The 19,522-nt window shown below is 52.1% G+C and overlaps 1 protein-coding gene across 1 annotated transcript; it reads right to left on the bottom strand.

The window, feature by feature from the left end:
• Window positions 1–36: 36 nt before the first annotated feature.
• TNMD (tenomodulin) lies at window positions 37–8,035 on the bottom strand. Its single transcript, XM_056491380.1, has 7 exons — window positions 7,963–8,035; window positions 7,723–7,857; window positions 4,689–4,829; window positions 3,788–3,889; window positions 1,896–2,049; window positions 612–784; window positions 37–382 (listed from the first exon to the last, which is right to left on the bottom strand). Exons 1-7 carry the CDS (start codon window positions 8,008–8,010, stop codon window positions 173–175), a joined length of 963 nt encoding a protein of 320 aa, XP_056347355.1. The 5' UTR covers window positions 8,011–8,035; the 3' UTR covers window positions 37–172.
• Window positions 8,036–19,522: the final 11,487 nt, after the last annotated feature.

The following is a 19,522-nucleotide window of genomic DNA, read 5'->3' as shown; positions in this document are numbered from 1 at the left end:
ATTAAGCATCAGACTCAGACTAAACGACTTTCCATTCTCTTTGCAATCGCTCATACAAGACATTTATTGTTTGCCTCTTGCTGCCCGGCATGACCACAGCCGGGAGCCCCGCAGGTGTGCGGGGTCCCCGGGCATCCCCCGCAGCCGGAGGGTGGCACGGGGCGGGCGGGCTCTACACCCTGCCCAGCATCCGGGCGATCCACCAGTTGCAGGGCATGATGACACGGCAGATGACCCTGCCGCCCTGGTAGCAGTAGGGGTAGGGGTGGTAGCCCAGCAGCGGCTCGCAGACCCGCCGGCAGTAGCGGTGGGCACGGCGGCACTGGGCACAGCAGTAACCCCGCTCATCCCACAGAGGGTGGAACTCCAGCCCGTTCTCCGACTGCCGGGGAGAGACAGAGTCACAGCAGTGAGGGGAGTGAGGCTGAGACACCGCAGGAGGGGAGCAGTGAACAGGGACACACCTCAGGGGCATGCACAGGAGCACAGCCTGGCACCACAGAGAGCTCAGGACATGGCCAGGGCATGCCAGGGTGTGATTCCCCACAGCCTGGGGCCACAGAGAGCCCAGGATGTGGCCAGGGCACCCAGGGTGAGATTCCCTCACTCACATAGTCGTTGACGGGCAGATCCTCCTCGGTGAGCTGCCGTGCCCGACGCCTGGGTCCCCCCTGCGTGTCCTTCTCCAGCTCCTGTTCATTCCCACCATCCAACCAGCTCTCCTGGTCTATCAGCAGCCCGGGGTCCTCTTCTTCTGCTCCTTCAAGCTTAGCCAGCTCTGGAGCTACAGGAAGAGACCAAATGTTGCTGTCAATAACCATGGAACAGAGGGACAAATGCAGCAGCAAGAATGAATGTCTTCACCAGAATTTGATCCAAGGCACAGGAAAACCAGTGCTCCACTGCCTCCTGCTCTCAGCCAGCCTGGGGCAGGGCTGTAGGTGATCATGGCCCCTTCCATTCCATCCCCATGCCCATGGCTGAGTGGTGTCGGTATCTCCTGCATGGGGCGTCTAGAAGCACATCCTCATGATGCTGCTGAGGGAGGGTTTGTAGAGCCCCATCAAAGCAACATGATTTGGGGCAGACTATGCCCAGCTACAGCTCTCTTAGCTCAGGAAAGAACCACAGCAGCAATCATTTCCTTGGCTAGGAAAGACACCAGACAGCCTTGGGGCTCTGCTGTCCTGGCAAAGGCTTTGGATGCACCTTGGTGGCCCAGGACACTGCTGCACATGGGGTCTAACAGCAGGGACAAGGAAGCAGAAAGGGGACAGCACCCAGGGACGCCAGCCTGCCTCTGCTCAGGGAGCTCTGCTGCCCACCTGCCCTCTGAACCACTGCTGAGCTGGCCTGTGCCTGCGAGCCATGTGCCTCTGTGGCTGCAGAGCAGAGGGAGTTTTCTCAGCAGGGAGTTTTAAACTGGCTCATTCAGCTGCAAGTGGGTTAGAGAGAGCAGGTAATTACAGCAGCACATCTCAGAGGCCACAACCTCTGCCAGGGCTCTGTAGTGAGCAGCTGGAGGTGGCAACCCCGCCGTGTGATTTAGATGCAGATGTCTGCTCACACTCTGATGTTCATGTGGTGACGAGAATTTAGGCGTCCCAGTTTCCAGCAGAGCTGCTTGCTTTGCAGGTACAAGGGATTATTTTTTTTCCCCCCTGTTATGAGGAGGGTGGCCATTCTGCAAAGTGCAGGGCAACGGGGAGCCAGCAGAAACAAGTGTTCTGCACAGAGGAACACCAGCCCCTGCTATTACACTGGTCATGACCTCCTGTGGTCGTGGGCACACAAACACTGTGCTCATGTCTGAGGTGTGCAGTGAGGCTGTAAGAGGGGGTTTCCCACCATGTCACAGTGACAGAGCCCCTTGGGGAGGAGGTGGCTCCTTGTACCTGCTATTGGCGTGGGGTGGATCCAGAAGATGGTCACATTTTTGCAGATGTCAAAAATTTTGGAGCTCTTCAGGAATTCCTTGTTCTGGATGGGCTTTTCCCCAGGCACCCAGACCACAGACTGCTCAAAGTAGGTGGTGGTGATCTCTTGTCCCTGGAAGAGGAGCAAGATATTACCCTGGTGTGGTGAGAAACCCTGTCCCCACCACTGGCTGCTTCTCCTCCCCTTGGCTTCCAGGCACCTCTCCCCTCCCAGAGAGCAGCTGCACTTCACCTGCCTTGGCTCCTGGTGCTCACAGGATGCTCATGCAATACCCTGACAGCCTCACCACCCTGCTCTCTTCTCCCTTAGTTCATCATCCAACACCCTTTTCCTGTGCAGTCCCCACTCCCTGGAAGAGCCTTCTGGAGCCCCTCTAGTCATTTAAACCACAAGATTAAAACACCTCTGCTCTGCTTTGCTCCTAGGACTTAATTCCTCTCTCCTTCTGCTACTGATTTTTTGATCGAACACTTTAATTTACTCCTCACAGAAATTCTTTGCACGGCTGTATCCTGTAATTTATACCACATGTCTCTGCTGTTGCATTAGTGCATGGTGTGTTTTGGCAGGCACTTAGGGAGGGAGATATATAAAGATTATTGGATGGGTCTGTGCTGAGCTCACTGCCAAGGCAGCATTGTCTGTGTTGGTGGTGGTAGCCCATAGAGCAAGCTGGCAAAAATCACTTTTCTCTCCAGCAGCCATTTAGAGCTGTATATCTCTTTTATAGAGTTTTTCCTTATAGCTTTGGGAAGTCACAGGAAGGAGCCAACACAACCTGCCTCAGTCTGGGTCATTTTTGGAGTCTCTGGTGGGAGCTGTGGCGTCGGGGAGGTGCTGCCTGCAGGACCTGGCAGCGTGCAGGCTCCGAGAAGACACGACTAGAGCTTAAATCTACATTTATCTCACTGGGTTTTACATTTCAGCTCTCTACCCGGGGCAATGTTCTGCTAAAGCCTGGGAAGTTATATCCCTTTTACGAGGGTAGCTGAAAAGATCTATTAGCTTCTTAGGGCATAATCAAAGAATCGGTGTCTGGGAATTTGGGTCATGATTCAGGGAAATGTTTCTGCCCACGCTTCATTTCAAACACGTGTCCTGCCGGCGTTTTATCTGCAGCAGCTTCCCCGGGGGGGAGTCAATCTTGCAAACGGGAGGCAGCAAGGCTGTGCCACCAGGGCCCTGGGGATGGGGACACGGGGCATCAGGGGACTGAGCTGTCACTGCAGGTCACGCTGCCAGAGAGGGGTTAAATTACGGAGTCCCCACTCTTTGGCACACGGCACACAAGGTGTGAGGCTCCTTGCAGCAGGATGCAGTGGGCACTTCAGTGGGTGCAGGCAGCAATCAGGCACATCAGTGGGATGAAAGTCCTTGCTGGACAAGGCGGTGGCCCCAGCCTGGTGCTTCCACCTCTCAGGTCTGAATTCTCTCAATTTGCATTTCTTAAATATGGCTGCTGTTTTAAATCCCTCATTTCTGCTTCATTCTGTTTGAAACCATGAGGCTCAAATCTTGGAGAAAACAATTTGATTGACTTTTTGGTGCCTGCTAATCCTGAGCTGCCTTACGACCTTTCGACTACAACAGGATTATTGTTCTTGATCTCTGCTATTGTGCTGAGAGGCTTTTGTCTGTCGCTTTCTAATCCCGTCTCTTTTCACTTGTTTTTATAAGCAATCCTCTGAAGTAAGATCATTTTATGAAGTGATCCCAGCTCATTATTTCTTTATTGCAGCATCTCTGGGAAGGCTGGAGCAGATGGGAGGGCGGCAGGGATGGCAGCCCCTATGGCAGGGAGAGGGGTGGATTGCACAGGGCAGAGGGGAGCCCTGTTTCACTCACCCACCTCAAGCTCAGGGATCTTGGCCTCTGTCGTCTCAGGCAGGACTTTAGTCTGAGTTTTGATGAAACATTTTTGAAGTCCCACAAAGAAGATTCCGGTTATTCCCTGCAGGATCAAAGCAAACACCCCAAAAGCAGTCAGGGCAAAGAGTAGGATGAACAACCCATTGAAGGCAGGGTACAGCTGGAGGAGGAGGGTTTAGTCATATTTTTCCTGTTGCTATTTTTGCACCAGTTCCCTTCAGTGGTGGTGTTAAGGTGTACTAACAGGCTCTCACAAGGGATATTGCATTTTATGGTTTGGGAGAACTGGGCTTTTTACAAATATTTTAAGGCAGGTAGTCATAAAATTTTACTCTGCTCCTCTTCTCCTTGTAACTATCATGAGCTCTCATTATCATAAATAAAAATATGCAGAATAGCATCTGACCGTTATGGTTAATGAACATTCAGCCCCCAGTTCCTGCTAAGCTATTAGCTCAAAATTTTGCCATATGTCACTGCACAGGGTATTTCCCTACAAATTTTAATTAGGTTTCGTAGAGAACTTTCTACAGTGTCATGAGGTTTTAATGCTCTGCAGACAGACAAATGCACTGGGCTCAGATAGACTGATGATCATTGCATTCCTTTGCAAGGGTAAATCCAATAATTAGCTCTCACTTCTAAGATGTATTTCACTGGAACTGAACCACTCTGCTACTAAATACAGGTGGAAGCTGATGTAGATAACACATCTCCTTTCCTTTGAGAGCATCCCCAGCATGTCTGGGGCTTGCTTTCCCTGATGCATGAATAAAAATCCTGGGACTTGCTCCAGTGACTTCACCGTGCCCTGCAGGATCCCTCCAGTCTTGCTGCAGGGCTGCAGGGTGTCACAGACAAGCCGAAAAACAAAAACTCACATTTTTGAAGTCATGGATCTCTAGGATCTCCTCACTGCCATTCCCACTGCTGAAGGTCTCAGTCCTGGCCAGAGGGTCGATCTCCATCACAATCTTCTTCTTCTCACCATTGCTGAAGAATGTGTGCTCCATGTCATAAACCTGGGAGGCCAAAGTCACACAGGGTCAGCTCAGCACCCCTCTGGTTTCACAGCCTGGTGTGGGGCTGTGACCACCACTGCCATGGGGCTGGCTGCCTCCTCACAGCCCAGCTCTGACCACAGCAACCACCAGGACAGCTGAGGAGAGGCAGGAGCCTGGGCTGGGTGAAAGAGCAGGCTGCAGGACGTTGACAAGCCTGGGAGAAGATGTTCCCCCCACACCTGCACCAGGAGCTTTGCCACAGCTCAGCCTTTGCTGGTGCTTTCTGTGGCATAAGCCTGGTTACATCCCAGGCTGGACTGAATTCCTGAATCCACAGGTTTCATTCTCCCTTCTCCCTGGCTTTCTTGCTCCATCACTTCACCCCTGCCCTGCTTGCTCCATCACTGGGTCCCCAGCTCACCTGCCCCATCGTGTCCTCCCCAGCTTACCCACTCCATCTCTGTGCCTTCTGTTTATCCTGAAAGGCAGAGGTAGGAGCCTCTCTCTGCCTGGAGGAGACCAAGGATTGCCTGTGGATCAAAGACCTCCTCGAGGGCTGCTGCAGAGCTTCCCAGCAGTGCTCATCCCCAGGGGGAGCAGCCCTGGGTCTCTGTGGGTGCCTGACCCTTGCAGGATGAGTAGTGCCAGCTGCTCTTTGAAGAACAAAAACAATCCTGCTGGTGAGAGCTGGCAGGCCCTGGGGAGCCACATTTCCCAAATGTGTGGAAGAGAAAGGCTTGTGCAAATGCCCTCAAATCCATGGGGCAGGGAGCAGAGATGGAGGATGGGGATGGGAGAGGCCTGTCCATCCCATGGCATGGCCATGGAACAGGGCAGGAGCTCTGCCATCAGTGCCAGCCCAAACCCCCTTCCACAGCCCCCTGGTTCCAGCACATCCCTCCCCTTGGGAGGCTCAAACCCTCCCAGCAGTGTTCCCAGCACTGTGTGGCACCCACCTGTGTGCAGAACTGGCTGTGCAGATGGGAGCTGATGGGTACATTCACCCTGCTCAAAGGTTAGAAGAGTGATCTGTGCCTCGGCAGCCACAGGCATCTCCTGCTGCTCTGCAGGAAGGCTTTGTAAAGATATGCAGCTCCCAATGGATTTTATGATATGGGAAAACAGTCTGAAGCCTCAAATGGGTGGAAGGCCACTGGTTTTGACTGACAGAATGCACGCAGTGCCATAAATCATTTCAAGGAGTCAGGATCCCGGGTGGTACCTTACCTTCCATCTACACAGAATTACTCTGGCCAGCACAGCAGCCAGCTAACCCACTTGGGCTTTGCCTGCTCTGTGCTGCTCAGACAGCTATGAGATGTTTTATAGGGCTAAAAATGACACTTGCTGGCGAGTGGCTGAAATATGTCCCTGTGCAAGGCTGAGATGAAGCCCTCGTTAGCTGAATCATCAGCTGTGCAGAGGGCAGAGCTGTGTTCAAGGCCACCCCTCAGGGGAACAACTCCTCTTTCAAGCTTTGTTCCACTCTCCAGTTACATGAAGGAAGCTTGAATGGTTTCATGCTCTTTAAAAAGTTTAATTCCCCTTGGCTGATATTTTTGAGCGTTATGAACTTCCAGTCCTCCCCAGACTGCTTTGTCCTGAGGACTCCTGGGCCAGCTGGAGAAGCCCCCTGGCCACAGGGACAGGGCAGTGCTGGGCTCTGGGAGTGCCTGTGTGCAGCTCCAGTGCAGGAACAGCTCTGCTTTCTCTGCCTGCCTGCCCACCAGGTGCTGGGGAGTGCTGGATGGACTCCACTCCCCACCAGAGCTCTGATGTCCTTTCTGAGGCTGTGGCATTGTCTCTGCCTGGAGAAAACTGCCCCTCCAGGGGTTAACAGCCTCTTCCCCTCATGGCTGGCATGACCCCTGTTTTTCTAGGAACAGTAGAGACTTTATAATCGTCTTGGCAGGATTCTGGAGGAACATATGGCTTTTGTTGTTTTTCTTTTTTTTTTTTTCCCAGGGGTATTTATTTCTATTTGCTGATAAGATAAAGTTTCCAGCGAGCAGGGTGCTTCCTCTGCCCTGCAGGAGGGAAGCCTGGCCAGGCTGGAGCAGCTCCAGGATAGGGTAGGGAGGAGATTGGAGATGCCAGCGTGGGAAAGGGGCTGCCTTGGCTGTGCACAGGAATTTTGGAGATGTCCTTAAGAGCCAGCAAAACCCACTGGTGATGGGGTGCAGTGCGGGGCCTCCTGGATGAGCATGGAAATTCCAAGGAAAGGAGGATGAGGGGCACCAGGCAGCCTGTTGAATTCAAGGTTAAACAATTTGCTTGGGGTGTGGGATGACAAAGGGCTTTGGCAGCCCTGTCAGGATGGCTGGAGGTGCAGAGTCCTGCTGCCACCCCAACCCTGAGAGCAGTGTCCGTCTGCAGCTGAATAAAGCAGCCCAATGCAGTTAGCAGCAGCTCCTCCAGAAGCTAATCCGTCTCACCGTCCCTCACATTGCAGACACATTAAATAAGAAATATAATCCATGACAATCAATCACCGCTGCGTCCTGCCTTTCTCTGCTCTTTATGTGGTGGCATAATGACTTTTCCACCGGTTTCTGGCAAGATAATTGAAATGAAATGGAAGATATTTTCTTACTTGTCATAAAATTTGCTGCCGGTGAAATAAGAGGAACTTTAACTCTTGGTGGTGTAGCTCCCATCCCCTGTAATTGTCAACTGGGGAAAGAACGTGGTGACAGGGAAAAAACCCAGCCTGTACAAAGTAAAAGCTGGTTATGAATAATACAAAGATTTTTAAAAGTCCTGTGAATACCTGTGGTCTGAGAAAATGCATTTTGTGAAGTTGCCTGGATTTTGAAGAGTTGTTAGAAGTTTCAGAGAGTCAAGGGCAGGGGAACAGCTCTGTCTGGGGAAGCAACGCTCTGAAATGCTGGATCAAAGAGATTTTACTTACTTTTCTGGGTGCAGGGCTCCAGAGGTATTTGACACCAAAAAATACCAGAATGAGAGAAAGGAGCAGCAGGCTGAAGAGCAGTCCACAGAGCTGGTACCTGGGGCAGCTCTTCTTCCTGGGCTTGGCTGCTTCTGCCTATTCAATGAGACACCAGTGGTACCAGGTGTGCTGGGGGCTCAGGGGGAGGAGGACACACAGGAATCAGACAGCTGTGGCACTGCAGGGGTGCCAAGAACTAACCTGCAGAAAGCAGCAATCCTCCGGGCTGTGCCGAGCCGTGCCGCCCATGGTCCGCTCCGTGTGCGAGGAGCCAGCCCGCTCCGAGGAGGAGTCACAGAGCCCCTGGCTGCTCCTGTGCTGGGGAGGCTGGGCCGGGCCACCCCCATGGAGGGCAGCCAGCTTTCCCACTGGGCTGCTGGCCCACGCCGCTGGACACGGTGCCGTGGCTGTCACACACGTCCAGGGCCTCGCTTCTTGTCTGGTCTGTGCCTCTGCCCTGCCTTCTGCCCGTGTGCCAAAGGCTGGAGGTGCCCAGAGTGCTGCTCCCTGTGAGCTCGGGGACAGGGATGCTGCTGCACCGTTCATGCATGGGTGGGAACAGCCCAGGAGCTGGCAGGGGGGTCCCTGCATGGCAGGGGACACAGGCATGGCAGGGGACACGGGCATGGCAGGGGGACAAGGGAATGGCAGGGGACACGGGCATGGCAGGGGGACATGGGAATAGCAGGGGGACAGAGGATGGCAGGGGGACACAGCATGGCAGGGGACACAGCATGGCAGGGGACACAGCATGGCAGGGGACACAGGAACAGCAGGGGACATGGGCATGGCAGGGGGACATGGGAATGGCAGGGGACACGGGCATGGTAGGGGACACATGGCAGGGGACACATGGCAGGGGGACATGGGAATAGCAGGGGGACAGAGGATGGCAGGGGGACACAGCATGACAGGGGACAGAGGATGGCAGGGGACACAGCATGGCAGGGGACACAGGAATGGCAGGGGGACATGGGAATGACAGGGGACACAGCATGGCAGGGGACACAGGAATGGCAGGGGGACATGGGAATGACAGGGGACTCGTGTGTGCCCACACGGGTGCGTGCAATGTGTGCAAACACAGGAGCAGGGTGTGCACGGCTGTGCACACGTGTCTTACCCCAAAGTCAGCCTGGCCAGGAATTTCCTGACTAAGTTTGTTCTTTTTTTTCTCTTTTTTTTTAAGCTCAAAAATTTCCGTTTGTTGAAACGTAGCATTTCTTCATGGAAATGAACCCATCTTAAGAAAGGCTTTCAGAAATCCGCTGTGAGGTTTCTAGTCTGAACAGGATGAGGCTCCCTGGTGTAGAAGAGCTGGTATGGACTTTTTTTCCAAGCTGTTTACTCTAATAAAAACCCAAAGTGCATCATGCTCTAATTAAAATTGCACCGAAAAAAGAAAATCCACATCGAATTTTGCTCAGGATGAGAAATGGAGAAAGAAATTGCTTTTAGCAGGTCTGGCACTGGCTTTGTGAGCACTGGGATGCTGCTGCATGCAACCTGGGGTAAATCCTGCAGGGACAGAAGTGGAGATGCTGCACGGCTTGGGGAGAGCTGGGGGTGTGCCCTGCTGTGCCTCTGCTCCCTGCAAAGAGGTTTGGGCTCCAGAGCAGCAGGAGCTCCTCACCCCACAGCCCCTCAGCAGTGCCAGGGGCGTAAAACACACTGGAGGGGGTTAATATCTGAGATGGCAATAACAGAAGGGAATCATACTGACGAGGTTATTTGGAGGAGAACAAAACCCCTTTTTAATGGAAAGCAATTGCAGGCAGCCTTTGAAAACATCTGAGAGGTTTTGGAAATCTAAATGCAGCAAATCTGTGCAGGCACCAGGTTTGTCTGTCTCCAGTTCCCACCAGAAAGTTCCATCTCGGAAGCTTTTGTTATTCACTGGAAACTCAAGTATTTGAAAACATTTTCTTTTCTTGTCAAAATTAGAGTTTCAGAGGAAAAGTTTGGAGCAGCTCTACTGAAAGATGGTTCTGATTACAGGAAAGAATTACAGCAGTGCTGCTAAGCAGACATAATTGATCAGCAGATCTTCACCATATCCCCCACTCAAGGCACAGGAAACACTGCAAACACCACTCATAAACCAAATTAGGCATTATTATTTTATTACTGTTGTAAGGTAAATGTCAAGCTTTTTAATGGCAATCACTGTAACTCCATCAGGAGTGGGGTGTCTGAATGAGCTGCAAGAGGTGAGAAGCTCCCAGGGCTGGGAGTTAATAAAACTCAATAAATATTACAGTCCCCTTCCAGTGCTGGCAGGGCTGGGGATGGAGAGGCCAGGGTGGCTGGGGGGGTTGTGGGGGATCCTGTGGCTGGGCTGGAACCCTTGGCCTGGTGATCCTGAAAATTGGGCACTGCTGCCCAGGAGGGCTGGGGGGAAGTGGGGGTGAGCACAGGCACTGGTTCCTGACAAGGAGACAGATATTTGGGATGCAAAGGGGGACAGAAACTGCAGGGTGACACTCAGGAAAAATGTTGGGTTTATTTTCCCCCATTCCCCAGTGCTCTGGTTCAGACTTCAGGGTTTTGGGGGGGGGGGGGTGGGGTGGTGGAAAGTACTTTTAATGAAAAGACAACGATTTTGGTGGAAAACCCCTCAGTGTCCTTAAGATGACAACCAGGTTCTCTGTACAAAAAGCTGATGAAAATCTCCCATCAATGCCAATGGAGAGGGAACAATTACTAATTTTCCACGAAGCTAATGAGAGCGAGTGTATATGACAGGGGAGAATTTAATCTGATGTGAATTGAGGAAGAGAAGCAATACTGATATTAATGTGTGACTAATTGATACCCAGAAGAACATTTGAAATGATTAAAAGGCATTTGATTTTTATACAGGACAATAAGAGGCTCATTGGCTATGACTGGTGCATCCTTTCAGTTTTCTACTCCTTGTTCCAATTTGCCCAGAAAAATCTATCATGTCTGCAGCGTAGCTTGACTGCTGCAGAAAATCTCTGTGCCTGGAAATGTTATACCAAGAAATTCCTCCTGGACAGCACAAAGGACTGTACATGGTGAGCGGGGCTGAGCAGCCTGGCAGAAATAAAAGAGGTCCCCAAACCACTAAAAAGCAGCTCCTTAAAGCAGTGGGGCTTGGGCAGCAACCTCCAGCTGAAATCCCCTCATGATTAATATTGTGCTCTTTGTTATAATGAAAAACCCATTAAGGTCAGTGGCAGCATCTCTGAGCAGCACTAAATTGGAACGATGGAGACAGTAAAGTTAAAAATGAGCCATAATATTAATGTGGATAGTGAATTAATTGGGCAATTCCATAGGTAGTAAGTAAATCATATCATTTACTATGGCACGTGGAGCTATGCAGCTCTCACTGCTGGCAGTGGTGACAGCTGCTCCTGCATGGAGCCAGAAGGGCAACACCGAGCCCCAGGGACCCCACTGTGCCCACCTGCACTGGGGCCCTGCTCCCTGGCTGCCACTGGGAGGTCTCTCAGCAGGGAAAATGCCTCTTGCTTTTCTCTTTTTGATGCTTCAGCCCCAAGCATGTCCAGAATGCTGACTGACACCATGGCTGGAGTGCTGCATCCCTGCTGCAATGGACTGACAGTGCTGCATCCCTGCTCCAGTGCTGACACATGGCTGGATTGCTGCATCCCTGCTCCAGTGCTGACTGACAGTGCTGCATCCCTGCTCCAGTGCTGACACATGGCTGGATTGCTGCATCCCTGCTCCAGTGCTGACACATGGCTGGATTGCTGCATCCCTGCTCCAGTGCTGACACATGGCTGGATTGCTGCATCCCTGCTCCAGTGCTGACTGACAGTGCTGCATCCCTGCTCCAATGGACTGACAGCATTGCTGGAGTGCTGCAACCCTGCTCCAAGGTGCTTTTCCCTCTATCCTCAGCTGTGCTGTCTGTGTCCCTTTGCAGCTGCATCCATTAAGTGTTACCAGACTGCTGACAGACTTACAGAGTGGCTGCTCCTCTCATCTGGGTGGTCTCTCAGGAAAGGCTTCCTTGCCCCAGAAGATGTGCAGCACCACCAGGCAGCCCTTGACTCTCTCCACGTCCAGCATCATGGAGAGCAAATAGAAAAAGGGAAAAAACACATATAAAAGAAAGGTGCTCATTAGCCAGTGCCTGATTACCCAGAACTGTCCTTGCTTCAAACTGCCCAATTTTTGGTAACATTTGCCAGAGAGAGAACTTGTGCCTCCTCTTAACCACCAGCCACACGGCCTCAGCTGAAGGTTTCAGTAAGGGAGGTTTCAGTAATTGGCCTATTCATCATTCATTGTTTATCTTAAGTTCACATCATCGTAGGGAACTCCAGAGACATCCTTGATTCAAGTTAAGAAACTTAATCATGATGATGAAACTGCTCAGGGAGTTGGAGTTCCTGTCGGGGACGCACGTGGCCGTGTGGCACTCCAGCAGCTGCTACTCACAGCCAATTACTCAAAACTGACAAAGCTTTGGGAGAGAACAGAAAAAGATAAATTCCTGGTGGCCGTTCTGACGGAGGAGCCCAGAAAGTTATTACAGCAGAAATGTGCTTGCCTTGCTCAGAGCCCATGAAAAACCCCTCTCCTGTGAGCTCCAGGGACAGCTGCCTCAGCGCTGCTCCCACAGCTCCCTCATCAGCAGGAGCTATTAACAGTGCTGGAGAATTTTATCCAAATGCCAGCTTCATCTTGATAAATAACAATTTCATGTCTCTGTTCTACCAGATGACTACACAGCTCTACTTCAAACACTTAACTTATTCCAAAATGCTTACCCGTGCGTGAGGCTGAGCTCGGCTATGGAATGTGTGCTGAGCAATTTTTATTTTCAGGCTTTGAATACCTGTAATGCAAAGACCAAACCCATAATCCTGCACTACTGTAAGTCACTTTTCCCAATAAAGAGCTGCTTCCTACTGGGACAGCTAAAATGTAATTGAAAGCTCCGTGAGTGTTGGTGCTGCACTGAAAAGCCCTTTATTAAAAATAGTTGGAGGGCTGTTAAGGAATAGCAGCTCCTCTGGGATGTGCAAGAGCAAGCAGAGGATAACCTGGGTGATGGGTTGGTGTCTCCCCTGCCCTGCAGTGATCTCCCCTGTGGCCCATCACCCCAGACCAGCACAGGGTGCTGCCAGGCTCCTGCTCATGGCAGCAGACAGATGCTCGGAGTGATGCCAAAGCTCTGCTGGCAGCACTTAATTGCCAGCCTGCTTCATTAGCAGCAGGCAATTTTGAGGTGGCTGTGTCTGAGGGGAAGGAGGTGGATGAGGCTGGCCTGGCTGCTCAGAGAGGTGCAGGTGTGCTGCTGCAGGTGTGGGGTGCAGTGCAGGATGCAGGGATGCTCTGGGTACCAGCAATAAACTCCTCAGCACGGGAGAGGCACCAGGGCACACCTGAGGAACTGCCAGGCAGGTGTCTCACCTCAGCTGAGAACTTGGCAGGGGAAACCTATAGAAGAAAAATTTTGGTAAAAGGGACTGCATTGCTCTGGGATTGTGTGAAGAGGATAACCAGCCTTTTATCACTGCTTAGCAAACCTAAAGTGTTTAATGTTAACACATTGAACGGGTCCCACTGAATCAGTGCAGTACCACAATGTCTCCTGCCTTGTTTTACTGTCACCTGACACGTGCACTAATATTGTTTACTCTAAAGCAAGTAAAGAAAGAGTTGAGATTATTTCCACATGCTGCTAATCAAGAAAGGATCCATTAAAATGAAGAGTTTCAACACAGCTAATTTTTCTCTGATTGTCATTAAATCTCCCATTGATGGTTTTTACCATTAATTGCCCAGTGATGATACAAACATTTTCCCCTGTCCTTTGAGACCACAGGCAGCTGCAGCCCAGTGATGGGAGGATGAATTCCCCAGATCTCCTGGGTGCACTGAGGCTCCTGGGGAGATGCTGAGGCTCAGGACGTGGGGGTTTGCCTGCCTCTTTCTCAGTGAACTCTCTATGCAGCCTCACCTGTTTCCCTGCACCTCCAGCTCTGCTGCTGCCTCTTTCCCAGCTCTCACATGTACAGTCAAGCTGTTCACAGCCCCAGGGCCCTTTTGGAAAAAAGCAGCTATTTTAAAAATCAATTAAATAAATAAAACGAACCAAAGTCAGCATGATTGCCCACGTCTGCCTCGAGTAGAACAAAGTGATGGAAGGCTCTGTTAGCCCCAGGAGTTTTGGGGCTCATCAGCTGATGCTGGCTCCCCTCTGGCTGTTCCCTGGCAGAAGGGGGGCACTCCTGACAGCCATGCTTGTTTCTGGGGCATCAGGTGTTCTGAGTGAAGGGGGCTGGAGTCAACCTGCTCAGCTGCCTGTAGGGGATGTAGGGGATGGGGGGTTTGGGGTGTGCCCTTGGCTGGCAGAGTGGGGCTCAGCAATATGTGCAGAGAGCTGAGGCTCAGCAGGAGGAAACAAAGACAGGAAAGGTGGGAAAGAGAGGTGGGAGGAGGTTCTGGTGCACGCAGGTGAGGTGGGAGCTGTGGGTCAGTGAAGTGGGCACTTCCCAGCCCTGCACCTGCACCAGGCTGGGCTCTGTGCCCACGGGGCAGTGAGGCAGGGGATGGTCTTCGTCTCCTCCTCCTCCTCCTCCTCCTCCTGTTCTACTTGCTCTCTGCCTCTCCCAGCCATGTGTGGTGGCAGATGGGCTGCCAAGGGGGTGCAGAGGGGACACGATGAGCATGTTGGTGCTGCTGCACCGTGGCACTCGCTGCCAGGGAGGGCTGGCTGCCACCCATGGGCACAGTGTGGGCTGTCCCTGCCCAGCTCTAGGGACACTCACCCAGTGCTGCTGTAGGGCACAGTGTGGGCTGTCCCTGCCCAGCTCTAGGGACACTCACCCAGTGCTGCAGGGCACAGTGTGGGCTGTCCCTGCCCAGCTCTAGGGACACTCACCCAGTGCTGTAGGGCACAGTGTGGGCTGTCCCTGCCCAGCTCTAGGGACACTCACCCAGTGCTGCAGGGCACAGTGTGGGCTGTCCCTGCCCAGCTCTAGGGACACTCACCCAGTGCTGCAGGGCACAGTGTGGGCTGTCCCTGCCCAGCCTTGGGGACACTCACCCAGTGCTGCAGGGCACAGTGTTGGGCTGTCCCTGCCCAGCCCTGGGGACACTCACCCAGTGCTGCAGGGCACAGTGAGGGCTGTCCCTGCCCAGCTCTGGGGACACTCACCTCCAGTGCTGCTGCAGGGCACAGTGTGGGCTGTCCCTGCCCAGCCCTGGGAACACTCACCCAGTGCTGCAGGGCACAGTGTGGGCTGTCCCTGCCCAGCTCTGGGGACACTCACCTCCAGTGCTGCTGCAGGGCACAGTGTGGGCTGTCCCTGCCCAGCCCTGGGGACACTCACCCAGTGCTGCTGTAGGCACTGCTGCCAGCCCAGAGAGCTCCCAGTGCTCGGGACCTGCTGAGGATTGTGCCAGGAGCTGTCACTGGCACCTGGGTGACCCAGCTATTGCCCTCTGGGGGCTGCCAGAGTGCCAGGGCACTCCATGCCCCCGTGCTGGGGTCTTCAGGAGGGCTGGCTTGCCCCCATTGTGTGTCCCACAGCTCTGCCCTTTCCTTCACTCTGGGAGGCTTTGGGACCACACTCACACCCACCTGAGCTGTGTGTGGTGTGTCTGCCCTCACCCTGCACCCCCAGGCTCTGCTCTGGGGGCTCAGCTCGCTGTCCCAGCCTGGCTGTGCCTCACAGAGACAGCCCCAGTGCCTTGGGAGCAGCCTGGCAATGCAGAGAGCATCTGCAGTGCCCTCTCTCAGATAACACCTCCCTCTCTCTCATTTTTTCCATGACATTAAGGCTTGAAGCTCCATCTCACACTCTTCTACTCTCTGCTCTCCCCTTGCTATACCTGGCAGGTTATTTTTTTCCCTCCCTCCCTGCCAAGGTGCTTCCCTTCTGTTGGATTTTTCTCTCTGCTGTTGCTTTGTTCCCACTCTCCCTCCTGGTTCCTGCTGCCTCCTCCTTGCTCTTTCCCTCTCTGTGCCACCTGCTGTGATCTTCTCTTCCCATTGCACCTCCATCTCCCCTGCTCCCTGCTTCTGCAGCCCTTGGAAGGGACCCTGGCTCTGTCCCTGCTGATGTCTTGGCCTGGATGTGGAAATTCCCAGGAGATTCTTCTTTACTTTGCTGTCACCTGCAGTGATTGGTTTCTACCTTTCCACAATATTTTTTTTTGTCCTGTGAGAAACAGCTCGCTAAAGAAAGCACATTTTTCTTGCTTACTAGGAGTTCCTGTTTGTCATTTTTATAAATCAGTGTTTATTGGCCTAATTATTGTAAATGCAGAGCCCAATAAAGGTGACTGTGATTGCAATATCTGATAATGAATTTTATAACAAACCTGCTGAGCCTGAAAGCTGCCAGCAGGAAAGACATTATGTCAGGTTAATGACAGAGAGGAGAAATCCTTCTCACTGAGCTTTTTTTTCCAGAACATGAAGGATCTCTGCTGGAGGGTCCTGCTGGGCTGGAGCACCTCAGGCTGCTGGGGTCTGACCCTCCAATGCATCCTAAAGCTTTTGGGGCTCCTTGGCTGCTCCCCTGGCAGGGGGATGCAGGAGGGAGGGTTCTGAGCAGCTTCAGACCCTGCTCTGGGTGTGCAGTTTTCAGGCACCCAGAGGTGCTTGTACCTCTGCTCCTGCTCCCCCTTCTCATTTAATCCCACCATGCAAATGCTGAATATGAGACACAGGGAAAGCAGCTTAAATAGCACCTAAAGCCAGCTCAACTCCAAATCTGCAAATAAATTAATTCAAAAAATCAGTTTTGCCCTGCAGGGGTGGGTTATCCATAGGAATGCTGGTGCCTTCTCTCACCTCATGCCCTCGTGGTGCCCCCAGGGGGTCAGAATCCCTTCCCTGCCAGCAGGGGAAGCAGCTCCTGCCTCTCCTCAGCTGTGTGGGAGCTGCCCTCGGCCCCCAGCCTTTTCCTGCCCACGGTGGCTGTGAGGGCGTGGAGGTGCAATTTTCTGGGAAGTGTGCTGCTGTTCCTGCGAGGCCCTGGATGCTGAAGGTGTGGGGGATTGGTGGGGTGTCTGCACAGCCAGGTGTGGTGGCACTGCAGATGCTGCAGACCCAGCTGGAGGAGGAGCTGGGGCTGTGCTGGTGCCTCGGGGACCCCAGACCCCACAGCTTTGCTGTGAGATGGCCCCAGGCAGGGCCAGTGACAGCTGCCCATGTGTCTGCTCCCAGGGCATGGCTCTTTCCCAGAGTTTGGACATGGATGTGCAATTCAAAGCTGCAGGTGCTGGGCTCTGCATTTCAGTCTGTGCACAGCAGCTGCTGCTCTGCTGAGCCCAGGTGTGCACAGCTCTGGCTCTGTCTGACCCTAACCCTAACCCTAACCCTAACCCTAACCCTAACCCTTCCCCAACCTTAACCCTAACCTTAACCATAAACCTAACCCTAACCCTAACCCAAAACCTAACCCTAATCCTACCACTAAACTTAACGCTAACCCAAATATAACCCTTACTTTAACCCTAACCCGAACCCTAACCCTAATCCTAACCCTAACCCTATCCCTAATACTAACCCTAAACTTAGCCCTAACCCTAACCCTAAACTTAAACCTTACACTAACCCTAACCCTAACCCTAACCCTAATCCTAACCATAACCCTAACCCTAGCCCTTACCGTAACCCTAACACTAAACTTAACCCTAACCCAACCCTACATCCTAACCCTATCCCTAACCCTAAGCCTAACACTAACCCTAACACTAACCCTAAACCTAACCGCAGCCCAAATCCGAAACCTAACCCTAACCCTAACCCTAACCCTAACCCTAACCCTAACCCTTACCCTAACTCTAAACCTAACCCTAACCCTAAGCTAACCCTAACCCTAAACCTGAGGTATTCATAACCGTACCCTAGCCCTAACCTTAACCCTCACCTTTACCCTAACCTTAACCCTAACCCTAACCCTATCCCTAAGACTAACCATAAACTTAGCCCTAACCTTAACCCAAAACTTAATCCGAACCCTAACCCTAACCCAAACCCTAACCCTAACCCTAACTCTAACCCTAACCCTAACCGAAGCCCTCCCCCTTAACCTAACCTCAAGTTGAACTGTAAAAAATACCCCTAAACCTAACCCTAACCCCAACCCTAACCCTAACCCTAACCCTAAACCCTAACCCTAAACCTAAGCCTAAACCCAGCCCAAATCCTAACCCTAACTCTAACCCTAATGCTAACCCTAACCCTTACCCTAACCCTTACCCTAACCCTAACCCTAACCCTACCCCTAACCCTAACCCTAACCCTAATTCTAATCCTAACCATAACCCTAACCCTAGCCCTTACCCTAACCCTAACAATAAACTTAACCCTAACCCAGCCCTACATCCTAACCCTATCCCTAACCCTAACCCTAAACCTAACCCTAACCCTAACCCTAAACCTAACCCAAACCCTACCCCTAACCCTACCCCTAACCCTAACCCTAACCCTAACCCTAACCCTAACCCTAATTCTAATCCTAACCATAACCCTAACCCTAGCCCTAACCCTAACCCTAACCCTAACCCTAACCCTAACCCTAACCCTAATTCTAATCCTAACCATAACCCTAACCCTAGCCCTAACCCTAACCCTAACCCTATCCCTAACCCTAACCTTAACCCTAACCCTAATCCTAACCCTAACCTTAACCGTAACCCCAACACTTACACTAATCATTGCCCTTAACCTAACCCTAACCCTAACCCTCGTCTTTGCCCCTGGAGGTTTTCACATATACATTCTGTGAGTATAAAGGCTGTGACCTCTGATTGTCCCCTCATCTTGCTGCATTTACTTGCCAAATCTGGTACCTGCAGCCCTTGCTGTGAGCTCCCGCACTCATAGGGCTGCTGCTCCTCTGATCCAAGGTGCTTCTGCTGCAAGGCCTTCCTGCCACTCTTATAATTTCAGGAAGGAAAAATAAATAAAGAAAGTAATTACCTTCTGTGGTGGAATTTCTCCAGCCTTTACTCAGCTCACTGGGGAATTTGTCACGAACATTGACTGTAGTTTTGTTCAGGAATTCCTGAGTTATACCAGCACAGGGAAAATGGCATGTCTTGCAGCTTCATGTTTTTGTGATGTCTTTCTTTGCTCTCAGGTTTGAAAGAAAAATACTAGACCCAAAAAAACCCCTCTTTTCAAAATGTAAATCTTGCCCTTAGCTTAATTCAGTGGAGACTTGAGCAGCTGCTCCTGCATCTCAGAGAAAAAAGGCCCTGTGCTATTAACATGTCTAAAGAAATTGGATGTAGAAATATGAAGGTCCCTCATCTTTTAAGCGCTGCACTCCCTGCCTCGGGCTCCTGGCTTCTGCCTGAGCAGAGCAGTGCTCTGGGATGCAAATGGGTTTCAGGAGATGACCCTGCTGGGCTGAAAGGGGGAATGTTGAACCCCAGCCCTTTGAGGAGAGGTGCCGGGAGGTGATGAGGGGCTCTCCTCCATCCTTCAGCTTCTGAACCCCCCTGCCAGCTGTGCTGGGAGAGGCTGTGGGACTGAATCCTGGGGCTTGGTGGCAGAGCTGAGCTACAGCTGTGGCTGCAGCCTGGACCCATATTTTTCAGAGTGCTTTGATCTGAAAAGTGCTTTAGCAGTGTAAATATGAACTAGAAGGTTCTCAAACGCCCCAGAAATGTTCTCCAAGAAAATATGCTGCCTTTCCCCTTCCTTTCCCTCAAATGGGAAATAATTCCAAATTCATCCTAATGTGCTTTTCTAATCAAAGGGGCCACTTTGTGCTTCTGAATCCAAGGGGAG

The sequence above is a fragment of the Oenanthe melanoleuca genome, chromosome 4A (assembly GCF_029582105.1).
Source record: "Oenanthe melanoleuca isolate GR-GAL-2019-014 chromosome 4A, OMel1.0, whole genome shotgun sequence".
In the NCBI taxonomy this organism is placed as follows: Eukaryota; Metazoa; Chordata; class Aves; order Passeriformes; family Muscicapidae; genus Oenanthe; species Oenanthe melanoleuca.
Note: the sequence above shows the minus strand (reverse complement) of the source record. Positions and strands in the feature narration are given on the sequence as shown.

What these genes read in the sequence shown, in the direction of transcription:
- TNMD (XM_056491380.1), bottom strand. Translation starts at nt 8,010, where the DNA reads ATGGGCGGCACGGCTCGGCACAGCCCGGAGGATTGCTGCTTTCTGCAG. An exon ending in AGATCCATGACTTCAAAAAT is followed by an intron (nt 3,890 to 4,688) that starts GTGAGTTTTTGT and finishes TTGATCCTGCAG; the next exon opens with GGAATAACCGGAATCTTCTT. An exon ending in ATCTGCCCGTCAACGACTAT is followed by an intron (nt 383 to 611) that starts GTGAGTGAGGGA and finishes TCTCCCCGGCAG; the next exon opens with TCGGAGAACGGGCTGGAGTT.